This window comes from Tubulanus polymorphus, chromosome 7 (assembly GCF_964204645.1).
Source record: "Tubulanus polymorphus chromosome 7, tnTubPoly1.2, whole genome shotgun sequence".
Classification (NCBI taxonomy): Eukaryota; Metazoa; Nemertea; class Palaeonemertea; order Tubulaniformes; family Tubulanidae; genus Tubulanus; species Tubulanus polymorphus.
In genome coordinates, this window is record NC_134031.1 from 1,814,070 (window position 1) to 1,831,920 (window position 17,851).

At 37.9% G+C, this 17,851-nt stretch overlaps 2 protein-coding genes across 2 annotated transcripts; both read right to left on the minus strand.

Moving 5' to 3' along the window:
• Positions 1 to 220: 220 nt before the first annotated feature.
• LOC141908322 (protein DDI1 homolog 2-like) lies at positions 221 to 5,582 on the minus strand. The gene is made up of 8 exons (XM_074798323.1): positions 5,208 to 5,582; positions 4,569 to 4,775; positions 3,781 to 3,907; positions 3,218 to 3,345; positions 2,481 to 2,609; positions 1,891 to 1,994; positions 1,069 to 1,261; positions 221 to 873 (listed from the first exon to the last, which is right to left on the minus strand). The coding sequence occupies exons 1-8, from the start codon at positions 5,500 to 5,502 to the stop codon at positions 668 to 670; spliced, it is 1,389 nt and encodes a 462-aa protein (XP_074654424.1). The 5' UTR covers positions 5,503 to 5,582; the 3' UTR covers positions 221 to 667.
• A 308-nt stretch (positions 5,583 to 5,890) lies between these two features.
• Positions 5,891 to 17,702, minus strand: LOC141908712 (centrosomal protein of 104 kDa-like). The gene is made up of 25 exons (XM_074798869.1): positions 17,613 to 17,702; positions 17,326 to 17,468; positions 16,894 to 16,985; positions 16,463 to 16,544; positions 16,235 to 16,373; positions 15,693 to 15,749; positions 15,137 to 15,314; positions 14,927 to 14,982; positions 14,650 to 14,833; positions 13,693 to 13,771; positions 13,122 to 13,379; positions 12,558 to 12,638; positions 11,904 to 11,935; positions 11,512 to 11,762; positions 11,177 to 11,238; positions 10,611 to 10,749; positions 10,109 to 10,227; positions 9,405 to 9,642; positions 8,857 to 8,952; positions 8,652 to 8,702; positions 8,307 to 8,380; positions 8,109 to 8,220; positions 7,856 to 7,994; positions 7,438 to 7,584; positions 5,891 to 7,339 (listed from the first exon to the last, which is right to left on the minus strand). The coding sequence occupies exons 2-25, from the start codon at positions 17,436 to 17,438 to the stop codon at positions 7,263 to 7,265; spliced, it is 2,856 nt and encodes a 951-aa protein (XP_074654970.1). The 5' UTR covers positions 17,439 to 17,468; positions 17,613 to 17,702; the 3' UTR covers positions 5,891 to 7,262.
• Between the last annotated feature and the right edge of the window lie 149 nt (positions 17,703 to 17,851).

Here is a 17,851-nt window from a genome sequence, read left to right on the forward strand (position 1 = left end):
GTTGTGATGTTGATGCTGTCGACGATCGTGGAAGAACTCCGTATAGTGGTCGTCAGTAGTAACCTGTCTGTGGTTTACATTTCGATTTATCGATATGATGCTCCGTTTTCCGTTACCCTCACCCAAAGAAGTTCGATAGAATTCGAAAAGCTCTAAGAAAAAGAATCAAAAAACAAATTTCACATATCTTAAGAAAATAATTTATTTTAATAATTCACAGTAACCCAATAGATGGCAAAGTGATATTGCAGCAAATGTTAAAATGTAGGGGTAAACCTTTAGTTCAATTACTTGTTATTTTCTGTCGGAAAATCAAAACATTTTCTAAAACCTCTACTGGACCTTCTCTCATACTGACCTACGAACACTAAATTCAACAGTAAATCATCATACAATTCTCTTTAACAATAGTTATTTTTTCTAAATTTTTTAAATCGAACACAGAAAGCAGAAAAAATGAGGTAAAATTTCAGTAGAGTTTTATCGCTAGTTGAATACCTAGCATGTAGGAAAAGTCATTGATGTACTAAGTGTGCAAAATAATGCTCATAAAATCTATACGGATATTTAGCATTAACGGCTCCACAATAATTAAGTTAAAATATTTCGTTGTATTAATGAGGATGAGAGATATCATTTTTACTTTCTACGTATCGGATTGTGTTGTTCATGAATTCATGGTCGGTATTTGTATGGATTTAGCGATTAACGATGCCAACGCCTCGTCCACGTTTCCGCGAGTACGTGTTAATTCAGCTACACATTGTTCGCGGGTAAATCCGTTAGCGACCAGTTTCTGAATGTCTTTTTCCGGGAACTGAGCTCCTGCTGCTGCTGCTGATGAGGATGATGTGTTGTGGTGAGATGAAACGCCTGCAATAAAAAGAGATTAAGATACGGATTAATTATCGACATTTTATGCAAGAAACGACATTAAGACAAACTCCGCGTAATGTTTCAGTAATCGGTGGCGTATAAACTCCGACAATCTGCTCTTTGTACCCTGAAGCCCCCTTCGAGAGAATCGAGTCATTAATTCCTCGTGGATTGTCTGATATTCACACTAACCTGCTGTTGATGGTTGTTGTTCCTGAGCTGATTTCGCTAAAGCCTGAGCCAATGCGTGATCGTCCTGTTCTAGATCTGATTCGGGACGCCGGTTTAATTTCGCGTGATCGGGTACCTCGGATTCGGTGAGGAACGGCGTTTCAGTTTGAGTCGTACCGATCACCAGTTTATTATTCTTCAGATCGATGCTACACTGAAATTATCAATCAATAACCATTTCTCTAAATGTAGCAAGATGCGATCGAAAGGTGATACGTGATAAAGTACACACAAAATACACGATTTGAAAACCTTCTTCTAACAACCTCACTACCCCCGATAATGACTACTAGGATATAGGCAAAAAGTTTAACCCTTTCAGTGCGTCTACACCGCAGTGCGGTGTATAAATCAGTGATGGATTTTGCTAGTACACCGCACAGCGGTGTATTGATGTAATTAGTAATTTGTAATTATCTCTATTGAAAAATGGCAGCAAGAGTCAAACATAGTGAAATATTAGTAACTAACGATACACCGCACTGCGGTGTAGACGCACTATAGTGGTATTCCCATTGTTCAACACACTAGGGTGGAATTTTTTAGAATTTTCAAATTTTCTCCAGCACTATAGGGTATTAATTAGTCAGCACTGAAAGGGTTAAAAGAAATATTGTGAACTTTATTTTTCATTTTGTAGTGCAGGATTTTCTATACAACCTTCCGAGTGCGTATTGTCAACACAGTAAGAAATGCCTAATTCTACAACACGCCATCCTTCTGATGGATGCAAACATATCGGTATTTTCTGATCGTACAAAATTACGAGGATATTATACATACCTGATGTCGTTTTAACATGTCGAGACCTAGAAGCATATCCATCGGTTGATCTTCTAATATCGAAAACGACGATGGTAAAAAGACATCGCCGATTTGTATTTGACCTAAAAGATTATATGAACTATGAATGAAATTATGAAAACGATTTAAAACAGGGCGGCCACTTTTATTCTATTTGCTGTTTCCCCGATATGCACGTTGTTCTCAGTGACTTGATCTACTAAACACGTAAGACATAGATGGAACCTGTTTGGTTTTACGCACGATCTTACTATCTCAACAAATTTTGCAGTCTTTTTCCTGATTTTAGCTTTTGTTGTAAAATTCCCTGACATTTTTAGAGAAAAGAAATTTCCCTGACTTTTCCCTGAATTCCAGGTACGGTAAGTGACCACCCTGTTTACCGGTAATTTCTACGTTGGTAGTTTTTTGCTGAAAATAAACATTTTATAAGCACCGGTTACTGATTTAATAGTCTTCCATAATCCAGTCAAATCCTTGAAGAATATTGTCGATGGTGAAGATGATGTGAGAATACATCAATCTACCAATCAATATTGTCGATACTGTAAGGAATATAGGTTACGTACCTAAATGTACTCGGCCGATAATTTTTTGTGTTCCGACACCTTTAGCGATTCCGGCCCATCGCGTATCTACCAGTCGATTTATATGACATCGTTCAGCGCACGCTTGACTCATTATCGTCATTTGAGCTCCTGAAATATCATCATCGATAATATCAATACACAGCCAGGAAACACCTCCTTCAGATTATCTCTATTGAATAAGAAGTCTTGATGACCACTTTTTAAAAGTGTGCTGATAAAATGTATAATTTCTGGTGTTTATAGTTCATTTTTTAACCCTTTCAGTGCTGACTAATCAATACCCTATAGTGCTGGAGATAATTTTAAGATTTTTAAAGATTCAACCCTAGTGTGTTGAATAACAGGAATACCACTATAGTGCGTCTGCACCGCGGCGCGGTGTATCGTTAGTTACTAGTATTTCACTATGTTTGACAGGTGCTGCCATTTTTCAAGAGAGATAATTACTAATTACATCAATACACCGCATTGCAAGTGTACTACAAAAATCTATCACTGCTATATACACCGCAATGCGGCGTAGACGCACTGAAAGGGTTAATCAAAAATGTCGCTGGTGTAGTACTGAACACGCGTGAAGTGTGGATTATCAGTTTTTAAAGGTTTGCCAATTAAATGTCATATATCTGGCGTTTGTAGTTCATTTCTAATTAAAAGCATGTTGGGCGAGGTCCTGAAACGGTTGAATGTTTGAGGGAGTGCCGGGTTTCACAAACCTGAATCAACAAATGCTTTCACTGGATAACCATTGACGATGCAGTTTATATATAACATGATCACTTGTCCAAAACTTTCAGGAGCGTATTCCATCGCGGTCTCCATGTTCGATTCAACATTTTTTAATCTGAAGCAAAAAGAAATTTGAGAATTAATAGTACATGATTTGGTATTCTTATTCAATTTATTCAACTGATTCAGAAATCTAGTGTTCTTACAGATCACGGATTACAAATTTCCCTTATTTTCCCCAACCTTTGACCAAAAATTTCCCAGCTTAGATAAGATATCCTCAAATAGGAGCTGTTTTTTCTCATTCGAGAGGTTCATTGTGACACTCATCACCAGCAAGAACAACAAGACACCAAAAATTCAAAATCCCTGATCAAAATATAAGATATCCTCAATAGGGGCCGTTTCCTATCAAGAGGCTCCTTGTGAAACTCAACCAACAAGACATCAACAATTCCTCCCTGACTTTAGCCAGATTTTCAAGTAAATGGTCAGAATTTCCTGATTTTTTCAGATCTGTAAGACTTCGAGAAATCTCTCTAATTTTTACCTGATTTCTTCTGCAATTTTTTTCTGTGCTTCCGGATCGAATGGATCAGCGTTAATCATCGCGATTCTTTCTCGTTCTTTCTCCGCTAATTCGGCTCTTTGTCTTTTAAAAACCTCAGCAAACTTTTCTAAAAATAAATCAATGAAACATTATTACATACCGCTGAAATCTTGTTTCTTGATACTCAAACTAGAGGTCCACGGGCCTTGTGAAGTGTAAGCGTCAGGTAAAGTACTTTGCATAGGCAAGGCATTTTAATATGACCTGGAGCACGGATTCAGCAGCCCCTCAAGAATTCAGCAAAATTCATCAAATTAAAAAAAAAGATTCTTTAGACCTATAGTCCTTCATATTTTCATCAGCAGTTTGTGCCCAGCTTGACTTACAATCAAGTAAGGCTAAAAAAATTGATACCTTGTTTCTCCGCTCTGCTGAGCTTAAATGTTGACCCGGCTGGCCGCCTATCTACCCTATACATTACTTTTTTTTAAATCGTGATCAATTTTACCATAACAGACCCGGCCGCTATAGAAATGAACTGTTTATAGATTTTATCATATTTTACTAAAATGACCCGGCCGCTGCGGAGAAACAAGGTATCATTTTTGTTTAGCCTAACTTTGTTGGCTTTTCAATATTGTGATTTACAAAAACCTAAGTTTTTCATTTCTTGTATCAAATCATTCGCAATATCCACTCCGTTTTTATCTTTTCGGCAGTCCTTAAAATCAACTTTAACTTAAACCCACTAATTTGAGTAACTGACCCGAAAGGTGTTTGATACATACCTAAACTTCCGCTGTGTAAAGCATCAGATAGTTCAACGTTGCGTTCTTTAAGTAAAGCTAAATCCCGTGGAGAGGCTAAAAACATTTCTCTTACAGTCGCCGGATCATCGGATTGAGGAGGCGGAGCTGGTCTTGATTGACGCGTTGTTCCTGAACTCGTAGAAGCCCCTGGTATTTGAATGTTACTGAAGTCGATCATTCCAGCGCCTGAAAATAGTTCAAACAGTTCGAACAAATATTACAATCAATAGATTTTCACTTAAGACCGGTTTCGATCGAACTTATTCTGGTTTAGGAATCAGCCTAGTATCCAAGCACAAAGACGGGTGTTAAGTGGGCCCCACCCAAAATTTTTTTTTAAAATTGGAGGCTTATGGAGACGTTTTCCAGGCTCTAAATGAATAATTTAGAGTTAAAAGACTAATCAAATTGGTATGAAAAATATTGAACACTGATTACATAGTAACTTGAGAAGTTAGCTCAAAAAGGGGGTGCGTCCGCTACTCCCGCACCCCCTGGGGACGCCTATGATTAGCCTATTCCAAAATAGGTGGATAGCAATCTGATTGAAACGAGTGCACCAGCCAACGAAAATTCCAGAATCGGTACACAGACAATTGAAAGTTCAGCAGTACTTACCAACAGCAGGTCGGTTTCTGAGCCCACCACCGCCGCCTGACTGTAAACCAGTCATCTGTGGAGGAGGCCCTCCTCTCATTTGTTGAATCAGTATCATTTCTCCTTCGGTTATACCGAAATGTTCGAACGATTTTGAATCGTCGAGAAGAGGTCGACCGTTCCAGAACAACCCGATCTCTAAAATTGGAATACCGGTTTCCATTTCACAAAGCACTTTAAAATTCATCAGTTCCATATCGGGAGATACGTCCAGACTGAACACTCTATCATCAGTTGTAGCCACAGTTATCTTCATTTTCACGTTGATAAATGTTTGTAAAAGTTCTTAAGAAAAAAAGGAGGAAATTTTAAGTTTTTCAGAACGAATCGTAAATTCTTACTTCCGGGTTTTGTTGGTTAAGGTTTAATCGTAATCGCCAGATTTAAATTCAACAATACAAATCCAACTATATTTGACAAATAGTGCGTGATAACGTTGAGTTCAAGTCCGCACACTATATATACGTAAAATGTATTTTTGGTAAATCCACTAATATCCGTACCTTCGCCCGATTAAACGATTCATCCTAAAGTTGTCATGTACATAGCATTCAGCCACGGCCTTAGCACATATTACGAAAATGGGTCCAATGACTTGATACCCCAGGAGTGACCTATCAATTTTGTCTGGTCCATGAGCCTTCAGCGTATTTATTTTTTAATAACACAGGATTCCATGCATTTAAGCTACTTCAGTCAAATTCACTTAGATGAGCCTGGATCTTTAGATGTGCCATTGACTACTAATTCATTTCCTCATTTTCTTTCCACACTTTCCACGCAACAGAACGACTGAAATTTTGGTTCAATAGAAATTTTATTCGATCAAAGCTCATGAGACTAATTTTCCAGTATAAAATGTGTATGATACGAAAATTTGAATGGAATGTGTTTATAATAATAAAAAAAGTAAAACATTATACGATTTGGTTAAAAATCAGATAGATCGATAAGTTATAGATATAATCAGCAGAGAGGTCCGGCCTCCTAAGTACCGTATTGGTTTTTCAATTCATATGATTTCTATTATGCAGCCATAATGCATATTTGAAAAGGGACCTTGTGAATAATTCAAATACAATATTTCTTTCTTCTGAATGAAACTGGAAGAGATTACTATATAAAGAGCAAGAGCATGTTCTAAAATCGATGAACAAAACATTTAAGGACAATTCATATTATTTTTATATGATAGGTTCTTACAGATCAGCAAATCTAGAATTCCCCGATATACCAGATTTCCCTGACCCTTCACCAAAAATTCCCTGATACAATTTTAAGATATAATCAATGGAGCCGTTTCTTATCAAGAGGTTCATTGTTCCACTAATCACCAGCAAGACCAAGACCCCAAAAATTCAAATACTTTTCGATGATTTTCGAGAAAACGGTCAGAATTTCCTAATTTTTCCAGCAGAGAAAAATAGATCCGGAATTCCCGGATTCTTTTATGATCTTTAAGAACTCTGACGTGAAGAGCAGATTAATAGAGATTATTTCTATAATCATCCGACCAGCAGATCATTTATAATATATATCACAAGTTTTTACAGCATTTTTAATGCTACACCGACGAAAAAGAGAAAAAATAAAAGTTATTTTTCAAACGTTGTCACTTTGCAACAAAAAACACTAAGACTACAACATAAATATAGAGATGCCTACTGTACTTAATAGGAATTACATTGATAAGGATACATTACAACCTACAGATAATGGAGATTTTTAACTGATAAATTTGATTATATATTATTTAATGAATAATTCTTAATGCTTAATCTATCTACGGCCCTTTTCAAGACGCAGTATTAACTTGGCGGTCGAAGATTTCTGCTGTTGCAGAGATGGAAGAATTGGAGGAAGATACTTCAAAACGTGACAATCAATGGAGGAAGTAGATAATTCTTCTTCCAAACGAGGACAATTGAAAAGGGCCTATTGGGGGAGGGGGGTGGTTACTGTTTAGAGTGTTTCTATACTGCGTAGTATAGCACCGAATCAACGCGCAACAATCATCTATCTCTTAGCACCGACTGCTTTTCCTTTCGGTTGTCCAGTGATGGCTTTACCTCGACCGCGACTCGTCACTTTCCCTGAAACGAATAAAGACGAGACACCGAATTATAGCTTTCAATCGATTCCGAACTCGTTCATCCTTTTATTCTAAGGTAGCAAAATATTTATGACGAACCTTTATCTTTTTGTTTTTCTAACGCGAGCAGACGACGAGGGTTCTGTTTACAGCCGTACGAACCCATTAAATGTTCCTTCCAACCTTCTTCGCCCGGTGGAATATTGTTATGACACAACGGACAGTGTTGTTCGTTCTTTTTCGCAGCTACAATAGAAAACAAACGGTTATCGGTTTTCATACTTAAAGTGACAAATCTATCTTCATATTCAGAGAAAAATATTATTTCAAAGTTTCACTTCAATCCAAACCAAGAACCTTTTCAAAGATACATTGAGTAAGTAAACCTTGAATCATTTCTACATTTGCTTTTGGTAATAAATCAGGTTTGAAAATGGCTCAATGCAGTTCAGTCGAAACATTACAATAGTTTTAAGAGTTTTCCTGTGACTGAGACACAGTCTGGTTTCATACTTACGGACGCAAAGTTCCTCTTTAACGTGCTGTTCGTATTCAGGTTTCGGTATCGCCTCCGTGCACCGCGGACATTTCACGTAATTATCCTTTGCATTACATTCCTCCAATAAATGTTCTGTCAAACCGGCGATTTCAACGACCTAAATTAAAATTTTTTTTGGCTATGAAAATTGATGCAACTTGAGAGTGATATCCCAGTCAATTAAATCAAAGCATCCAAATTTGCGTCAAGATATGGGATCAGAGACAGTTACCTGTTTACAGTTTGCGCAACGTTTCAACATCGGACAACTCTTCCAGTAGTGCATATCTAAGCCTTGTTTCTTCGAGAAAGATTCATCCTTTTCACCGCAGAAAATACAATTGCTGAAACATCAAAGACAAACGTGTAAGTTACTGTCACTGCTGGGCTGAAATAAGGCATTATTAATGTTTCAGCTATTGAAATTCACCTGTCAAAATCAACAGCTTCATCTTCAACTGCTTCAGATGCCGCTTTCTTATCGCCTTTCTTGTTATCAGTTCCCTGAAACAATAATAAATCACATTTTAGAATTGAATAAATCTGTCTTCATCTCATTCTCAAATACAGTCAACCCCCGATTAACTGTCCACCCATATATCGCCAGGTTTTCTCAATGTATATCTCTATACAAATACATAGTAAAACACTCCGATATACCGCCATACTCTCTATACCGTCAAAATCATTCTGCACTGTGGGGGTATATAGGGGGTGGACTGTATTCAGATAACCGACGAAAGACCGCACAGAACGTAAACAGGGAAACCAGTACCTTCTTTTGTTTCGTTGGTGCTTCCCGACGTGGTGAGTCTTCATGTGCAGCCTGTTTAGTGAATATGCCAAGCAAATTAACATTTATTCTTATATAATTGTTAAGGGTTAGATTCTGAGGTATATGTAACCTACTAATTTTACTAAATGCTTTAATTCTATTATAAGCATAAACATAGAAACTATGATTGTTTTCGATGACTTACATTTTTCCCTGATGTAACCTCTTTCAGTTGGGCTAGCTGATGCTGCAACGCTTCGATTTCTTTCTGTTTTCTCAACTCTTCATCTTGTTTTTGCCTCTGCAAAAGGGTACAAATTAGATATCCAGACGGGACTATTTATGAAGTATGTCCACATTGATGGAGTGGAGGGATCTAAGATTGGCTACTCTTCACTCGACATATGTTATCAATGCTTGAATTGAATTTCAAGTTAATTGTGTTCAACAGCCCCTTAGTTGACTCTACTTCTAATAAAGTGATTGCAAACAGGGTGCAGGCCACTTTTAGTTGACTTTTCCCAGACTATTCCCTGACATGTATGTCGTTTTCCATGACTTGATCTGCTAAGAACCCAATCAATTAACACAGTCAAATACGTAAGACATAGATGGAAACCGTTTGATTTTATGCACAATCTTGAGCAGTCTCAACATTTTTTTTCGCTGACTTTTTTCTAAAGAAAAGCAATTTCCCTGATTTCCAGGTAAGTGTCACCCTAGCAAAGACACTTGTCGTTCGGAATACTTTACCTTCAGGTCATCTTTAGAAGGTTTACCATCTATTTTATCGAACGCTTCAAACAGTAATCGATAGAGCACATTTTTTCTGGTGCGATCGTCGTCAGGAGGAAGGTAATCTTTCACCGGTTCGCCGACCTCTTTATATAACGCCACTATGATACGTTCGGCTTCCTCTCGTACTTCACCAGCCGTGTGTTCAATAGCCTGCATACAATACTTCATCATGTTATCCAGTGTAAGTCCACTACTGCAAATATAACATATTAGACACTATCTACAGTGGGTGGATTTTGTCAGCTAACCATAAAACGATGAAAATATCGCGTTTTACACAGCAAACTTTCATATTATAGAAAGTTTTAATTTTGACAGATTAATATATTCATATTGCTAAGTGAATGATTCATTAGTGTTCCACAGGACGGATCCAAACTCAGAAAAGCGTTTGCAAACTTAACATTAAGTATTTGTCTTTGTTTTATGGTATTCTATGATATATTGCAAAACAAATAAATTCATAAGAAAGTACGACAAAGTTTTCTGGGGGAAAGACCAGACCACCCTCAAGTGATTTGAAACCTGTGGTTGGTGCATTGCCGCCAGTAGGTTTCGAGGATTACAAACAAAATTTCTAATCTAAGCAGTACTCTAGCAGGTTGGATCGATCCCAGTATAGAAATAAACAGTCAGTTTAATGAAGAGAGAAATCTTACTCGTTAAGCGTTAGTTCTTTATAAAGTTGATGAATAACTTCTGTTCTGCTGAGAGCTAATCGCGGAGCTATCGTCAGTTTGAAAGGTTTTACGCATTCTGTTGGCACGACTTGAATCGGCTGAAATAACGCAAAATTAATTTCAAATTTAGTTGAATTCGTGAATGAGCAGCGAACTGTGGTAATTCAATGAGTAAACAGTACTAAGGCCTTTTTTTTTTAATTGCTTGCAGCACGGATATTATTACCCAAAAAATGGAAGGGTGGAGGGAAAAAAATAAAGAATTAAAAAAATTTTTTTTCCAAAAGACCTTGTAAAAAGTGGATGGGTGAAGGGTAAAAAAATATTTAAAAAAATAATTTTATTTTTTTCCTTTCAAACAGGAGTTTCATCGCATAATCTGGAAGGGTGAAGGGAAGAAAAACAAACAAAAAATAAAAATTTTCCCATTTATTGCCTGCTATTATGGGATATCCTGGAGGTATCAAAGAAAAGTACTAACCTTCACTTCAGGATATTGAGACATTTCTAGTATGTATGATTTAGCTATGTCTCTATTACGCACGGCTGTGTCTCCTGATTTCTGTATTAAAGCTCGTATAGTTTTCTCAGCACACGTGTGTGTATCAGCTCTTGGAATCCTACAACAAACAAACAAACACCCAACATCAACAGGCTGAATGCAGCATACAAACCAGGGGCCGGTTGCTCAAAAGTTGGTTAGTGTTAACCAGTGGATAGTTGATGTGGTGACGATTGAAATTTCATCGTTACTATGGTATTTAACGGCCGGTTATCTTTAACCAACCTTTGAGCAACTGGTCCCAGGTAGTTCTGACAAATTGACTAACATTAGTCAAAAATCTAATTTAAACCGTTTAGACACATTCAAAATCTGTCATTGGATACATCTTTAAATGATCCAATAGTCTTCAATGAGGGTTCAGAGTGTATAAACCACGGAATGAAAAGAATGGCATGCTAAATCTTTGAAACAGGTCTGAAGCTTAGATCTAAGCTTTGACAGCGCAACCGGCTCCAGGAATATACTCTCTCTCGAGCGCTTACTTGTGGTTGGGTACATATTCAACCAGCATATACTTCAACAAATTCAAAGCAGCTTTAAAAACCTAAAAAAAAACCAAAAAAACATTTAAGAAAAGCTGATTTAACAGCGCAAAGTTCCAAGCTAGGTTTCTTCCCAAAATCAACTGCTCACTGATTACATTCTAGCAGCTACAGGCCTCACATTGTAGCTTTATGGTTACAACTGCTATTGGTAGATAAATGTGAGTAGTATTTCAGTTGAAATGTCAAAATCCTCAAACAGTTTTCCTCGATTGTGGACGAAAGTCACTTATCTATGGAAATCCACATTTATTAGAAATTCGACAACAACTTACAGCGAATACTTGATCTTTAATTCCCTTCACGACGAGGAAACACGCCGCTCTAAACATCGCTTTACTGTCGTCTTTAGTGGCAGTCGTCGGTAGTTCACTCATCAGTTTATAGATGGCGAGTAAAGCGTCCTCTCTGAACGACCACGTTTTCGAATAAGCCTTCGAAACGAGCGGTAAACCGAACACATCGATCACCGAACCGGCTTCGCGGAGATCCTTCTCGTTCATCGGTTCCGGTTCACCGGTTAAACCTACGTAAAAACAAAACATGTCAAAATCACAAGAAATATTCCTAGCTTTTTATCATTTTGATTTTTAAATCTTGAATAGGAGTGCAAGCAATGTGGACGAATTGAAGTTTTCAATGGAAATGCAATTATATTGTAACAAACCTATTTCATCTTCGTCATCAGGAATCGGTTGCCTGAAACATACAAAGAAATGTTGTTTAAACAGAGAGATTTTAATGATGATGTGAAAAATGAAGCAGAATTTCTCCTCGTCATGAGATCCACATCTCTGGAGGGGCTCAATTTACTAATATAAGGTGTACTATGACTAAGGTGCTTAGTTTGTGTATAGTTTTACTCCGGGGTCCTGGCAATGCTCCCTGGAAAATCTCTGAAATTTAGATGCAGAGAAATTCTATGGTTTCTGACATATTGGGGTAAAAAATAGATGAAATTCTTTCAGAACACCAGCAAATTTTGCTTCATTTTCCTGCAAATTTACTGGAATCGAGTAAATTTGGAACGACAAAAAAGTGTCAGCAATGAGTAAAAACCAGTAAACTTTGAAAACAATCGCAAGAGTTAAAACAAATAGGCAGACAAACAGAGTTCATACAACACTGATAAACATAACAACAAAAAAACACAAAAAAATGCTCAAATAATATTTCAGTTAATTCAAACGAAAACCTTAGACAGTGAACAGAAAACATGAAAAAAAACAGGATAAAACATTTCATGCATGTCAAATTAGAGAACAGCAAACAAAATGTTCAGCGAAAACCAGCACGGCACCAAAACATGATATCGACTTACGCGGCTATTTTAGGTAAAGGTCGGTCGGACTCTAGAGGAGGCAGTGGAGTAGGGGGAGATTGTTGTTTAGGAACCGGTTCTCTAAAGTATAACAGCAAATAAAATACAACCATCAGATTCATTAGAAACAACATCAATAAAACTAGGAAGAGGTTTCTAATGCTATATAGGTTAGTTAGTGCACTATCTAGAGGTTAACAGTTCAGTGATATAATGGAATTACTAACTGTTAGATAAAATATTTCATCGAGGGCCGGGATTATAGACTGGTTTTTGATCTCGAAATAGGGAATCGTCCCTTTTATTCAAGTATTCGATTGATTTGACGACTATTTGGTATAAATAAACCTATCGCACCACAGATATGGTTGAATATTCAGTTGAATTTGCAGATCAGAGTACATAATTTCTGCATAGATTGGTTTTAAACCCCAAACACCATTTTAACAAATCAATCTGTTATGCCAGTCTACGAAATAAGGCCCTCTAATAATTTGAAATGAATTCATTTTGACTGAAATTAAATCCACATCGACTGAATTTTTGGTTACATGTGAAACTTACGCGTACATATCGAGCGCGACTGGACTAGTATTGTGCGCTGCTTTACACGGTTTATCATCGAATGAAGCGAGTGATGAGGATGATTTAGCTGCTGCTGCTGCTGCGGTATTATGCCGAGTTGGACGTACGGGTACCGGGGCGGTATTCTCCTCACCCCGCGCCGACCGAGTCAACAGGATCGACGAGTCTTCAGTTTCTAACGGTTTGTGATGATGGTTTAATGATTGGTTAGACTGGACCGGTGGTAGAACATCTAAACTATTCATCAGTGTTAGAAATAATGATGTAAATATTATAGCTGTTAATTAGTGCAGTGCATGTTAGCCTGATTGTAACTCTAACTATTTATACGAAGGGCCAGTTGTACCGATAACGCTAGATTTAAGACCAGTCTTAGCCCACTTAGGTCTCCAGCCCATCTAACAACCAGCCCCCCGTGTAACTGAGATTTAACGCTGTAAAATTTCAGTTTGGTATAAGCAAGTTTCTAGACCCAGTGCAACCTCAAAACCTCATCATTATTGATGTTATGTATATGATAATTAGTAGTGTATAGTGAAGTAAAACGTACTTTCTGATTGCAGGTAACGGACGGTCATCGTAATCAGTAAGAACTGGTGTTAATCTCGCAGGTGTATGAGATCGGTAATCTGTGTAACAAATACAAACAAACCAATTCAACATCTCTATTCAAACAACACACAGAGCACATTGGATAAATGACTCTCCGTCTGCCTCTACTCTCCATCGTCCAATTAAATATCATCACAGAACACAAACTGAACACATTGATAAACAACTCCCTATATTATTACCTTGTCTCTAAGTGTCCCAACCCTCTTCAGCCTCTCTTCCTGTCTCTGCTCCTACTCCCTGTCTCTGTCTCAGCACCCTCCCACCTCTCTCCCTTTTGTCTCTGCTCCCTCCCATCTCTCCCTGTCTCTTCTACTCCTTATCCACTCTCTCGGTCACTTACTCACTCTCTCCCTCTCTCTTCCTATCTCTGCTGCTACTCCCTGTCTCTGTGTCTGTCTCAGCACCCTCCCACCTCTCTTCCTATCTCTGCTGCTACTCCCTGTCTCTGTGTCTGTCTCAGCACCCTCCCACCTCTCTTCCTATCTCTGCTGCTACTCCCTGTCTCTGTCTCAGCACCCTCCCACCTCTCTCCCTTTTGTCTCTGCTCCCTCCCATCTCTCCCTGTCTCTACTACTCCTTATCCACTCTCTCGGTCACTTACTCACTCTCTCCCTCTCTCTTCCTCTCTCTGCTGCTACTCCCTGTCTCTGTGTCTGTCTCAGTACCCTCCCATCTCTCCCTGTCTCTACTACTCCTTATCCACTCTCTCGGTCACTTACTCACTCTCCCTCTCTCTTCCTATCTCTGCTGCTACTCCCTGTCTCTGTGTCTGTCTCAGTACCCTCCCACCTCTCTCCCTGTTTGTCTCTGCTCCCTCCCATCTCTCCCTGTCTCTTCTCCTACTCCATATCCCCTCTCCCGCTCACTTTCTCTCTCCCTTCCTCTTTCTCACCTATATCACTAACTACCGGATGTCTGGAGATGGTGAATTCTAATAGATCGTGTATTTCTAACTCTTTATAAACTTGTAATCGATATTCATCCATTTGAACTTTCTTCAATTTTGCTTTGTCATAATCTTCATTTTCGACTGCCTGACGCTTCTCAACTTCGAAACGACCCAACTTTTCACCGACCTACAAAAAACAATGCCAAATTTCAAACCTTATTCTCGAAAAACTCATTTTTCAGTAACAAAACTAAAGATTCACTATGCACTATTCACTGACCTTTTGAAGTTCTTGGATGGCGACTTTTAGTTTCTTCGCCAAATCAAATCTCTCTTCTGTTAAGATTTAAATGAAAGATTTGATTGAAAATAAACTAAATTTTGATATTGAGTGACACACAATGTCTAGCAAGGAATAGGAACATTTTTTGCGCACAACAATCTGAGGGAGGTGCAATTTACTTTTCAAGATATTTGAATTTTAACTTACCTAAAACTGCCTCTTGTTTTTTCACCTCTAATCGACGTATGATCTGAGCGACCTCCGGATCTTGGTACATATCGAACGCTAGATCGTCGAGTGGCGAAATATAATCGGGACGGCTGAAAATACCGGCTAGAACCGGATCAGTCTGTAGCATATCGTGCGGCTCAGTCGGTAAATATACCTACAAATAAATATCAGAGATCGGGGATTCCACTTATGGCAAGTGAGGATCTACCAGGTGGCACTAGTGTGCATAGGACAATGAGCCGGATTTCTTCTCGGATTCAATTAGAATCTTAAATTCTAATGAATGACAAGTAAAGAAAAACTGTGCCATGACCAATCTGAGTTCATCTAGAGGTTGTCTGTCTACAGGCTGGGAGAGGCTCAAAATCTTGATGAAAGTTGATTGTAAATTCACTAAATATTGATTGAATTGTCTTATTATTGATATGAACGCCATCTAGTGGGATAGCTGGAGCAGCACTGGGTTTTTATTGATCATGAATATTTAGGAAGCTTCCTTTTCTTTAACAAGACTGCGTTTAAATAGACTCACAGAATCAGGATCTGATTTCACTTCATCTCCGATAACATTGATAGCCACGATACTGATCTAAAACCGACAAAACAGAACGAATAACAATTGATGAAATACTACAAGTCAATATTGTAATGATGACATAGAAATCCCACACTGAGAGTCAAAACAGTCCTTGACTACACAGTTTATTCAACGTTTTTACTGTATCTTGATAGTCATCTTCAGGAATACTGTATTCCTTTTCGACTATATCCTAATAGTCTTCTTCAGGAATACTGTATTCCTTTTCGACTATATCCTAATAGTCTTCTTCAGGAATACTGTATTCCTTTTCGACTATATCCTAATAGTCTTCTTCAGGAATACTGTATTCCTTTTCGACTATATCCTAATAGTCTTCTTCAGGAATACTGTATTCCTTTTCGACTATATCCTAATAGTCATCTTCAGGAATACTGTATTCCTTGAGCTGAGTTGTTCAACATTTCAACTATATTCTTATAGTCATCTGAATATCAGCTCTGTATACTGAATACCGGTAATTACGCTGTTTTTACCTGATTATATAAATTGTGTTTGTTTACATGGTTTTTGTGTATGACCAATTTAAGATACATGCCGATAGCATCGACGTGAACGGACTTTAATTCCCTCGCTTTAAATCCGGTTTTTTCATTGTCAGACAGCGCCACATACCTACAAAAATTAAAACCATAAATCAGCGTACTACAATGTATATCAAGTTTGAAATTGTTAAAAATCTAGAGTTCCACAGTAAAACGTACCCTAGTCTGGTATATCTGGCGTTCTGTAACGATACCGGCGTGCCTTCAGGTACATCACCAACATAAAACTCTACTTTAGTGGCTATTAATTATAAAGCACATCCAACATAAAGAATAGGATCATTCGTTAATCACATTTGAATTTTTCAACCCCAATGTACTTCAACACATCTCAGTATGGCTCTCAGAAAGCAAAACTTCTAAAAAAATTTTCGCCTAGCTAAATTCCCGGAACTGTACTTGAGGTATTTCAGTACGTGCTTGCACTTAACCTCCCCTCCCAAAATGAAGCTTTAAGGCTTGCTTTATACAAATCCCATGCATTATGGATCTCCTCCAAACGCACTCCACCCTGTTGCCTCATCAGGGCAAACTTGCAACTATTGTGATACAGAAACAAAATAGCCTATCAGTCGCATATAACTATTTACCGATTAGATATTGATGTGAAAGTAGTTGTATTTTACGAAGTCGACATCTTTTCTCTAATTGAATCACTAGATCTTGAGGATATAAACAAAACCTACAAAAACAACAAAATGACGAGACGCAATTGAATCGACGTGAATCTATCAGCGGAAAGGTAAGAGTTGGCTAGTATAGGGTACGAGTTGACCTGGGTACGAGGTGACATCATTTCATTTTCTATCAAATCAGTCAAGAAATTTAATCTATCTCTGTCATTAAACAAGATCTTTCTACGATTGGCATAAACCTCAACGATAGAACATCGGATATTGAAATCCTAAAACAAATTACTACAGATTGTTAGCAGTTGAGAAATAAAGTACACAACATCTTGGCGCTGATGATGATGATCTGTCATAATTTGATAATATTTTCTGAAAGTCGAGAAATTTAACCTTTGCGATTGCCATCCCTTAGTAATTGGACTGTGAGTGTTTAATTCAGCGGCTTTATGTAAATCATCCTGACCAGAGACGTGTATCACATGGAACGGGACCTTGCGAGGCATCTTCGATGTTTATTCGTCTTCGCGCTAAGCCTAAAATAAAAGTGAATTGAATTTGAATTGGTTTGAATGAAATCGGGGAAATTGCTGCGATTATTCGTGAATATGAACGATCAAAAATCAAACAACGCAATTAAGACATAGTGGAATAAGACGTTCCATTCGTAAACTTCTTACAATCTAGATTTACGGCTGTTTTATTTCAATTTATTGGACTTTTTATCATCGTTTCACTATTTGTTTGTGTACACTTGCGACCAGACGCATGCGCAATAGAGCAGTGCCTGAAATCATACTAATTATATCCCAGCACCGATGATAGATTTTAGTTTGCCAATGCCATAGCGAGTTCCGCGTAAAAGCCACACTTAGCATAGACTGATTCGAGCATGATTAAATATATGATGATGGCGAAT

Excerpts from the sequence above, each read along its gene's own strand:
- LOC141908712 (XM_074798869.1), bottom strand. The coding sequence starts at position 17,438 with ATGCCTCGCAAGGTCCCGTTCCATGTGATACACGTCTCTGGTCAGGAT. Across the intron at positions 15,750-16,234 it reads AACACAATTTATATAATCAG|ATCAGTATCGTGGCTATCAA; the intron begins GTAAAAACAGCG and ends TGTCGGTTTTAG. Across the intron at positions 15,315-15,692 it reads TGAAATCAGATCCTGATTCT|GTATATTTACCGACTGAGCC; the intron begins GTGAGTCTATTT and ends ATTTATTTGTAG.
- LOC141908322 (XM_074798323.1), bottom strand. The coding sequence starts at position 5,502 with ATGAAGATAACTGTGGCTACAACTGATGATAGAGTGTTCAGTCTGGAC. Across the intron at positions 3,346-3,780 it reads AAAATTGCAGAAGAAATCAG|ATTAAAAAATGTTGAATCGA; the intron begins GTAAAAATTAGA and ends TTTTTGCTTCAG. Across the intron at positions 874-1,068 it reads ACAACAACCATCAACAGCAG|GCGTTTCATCTCACCACAAC; the intron begins GTTAGTGTGAAT and ends TTTTTATTGCAG.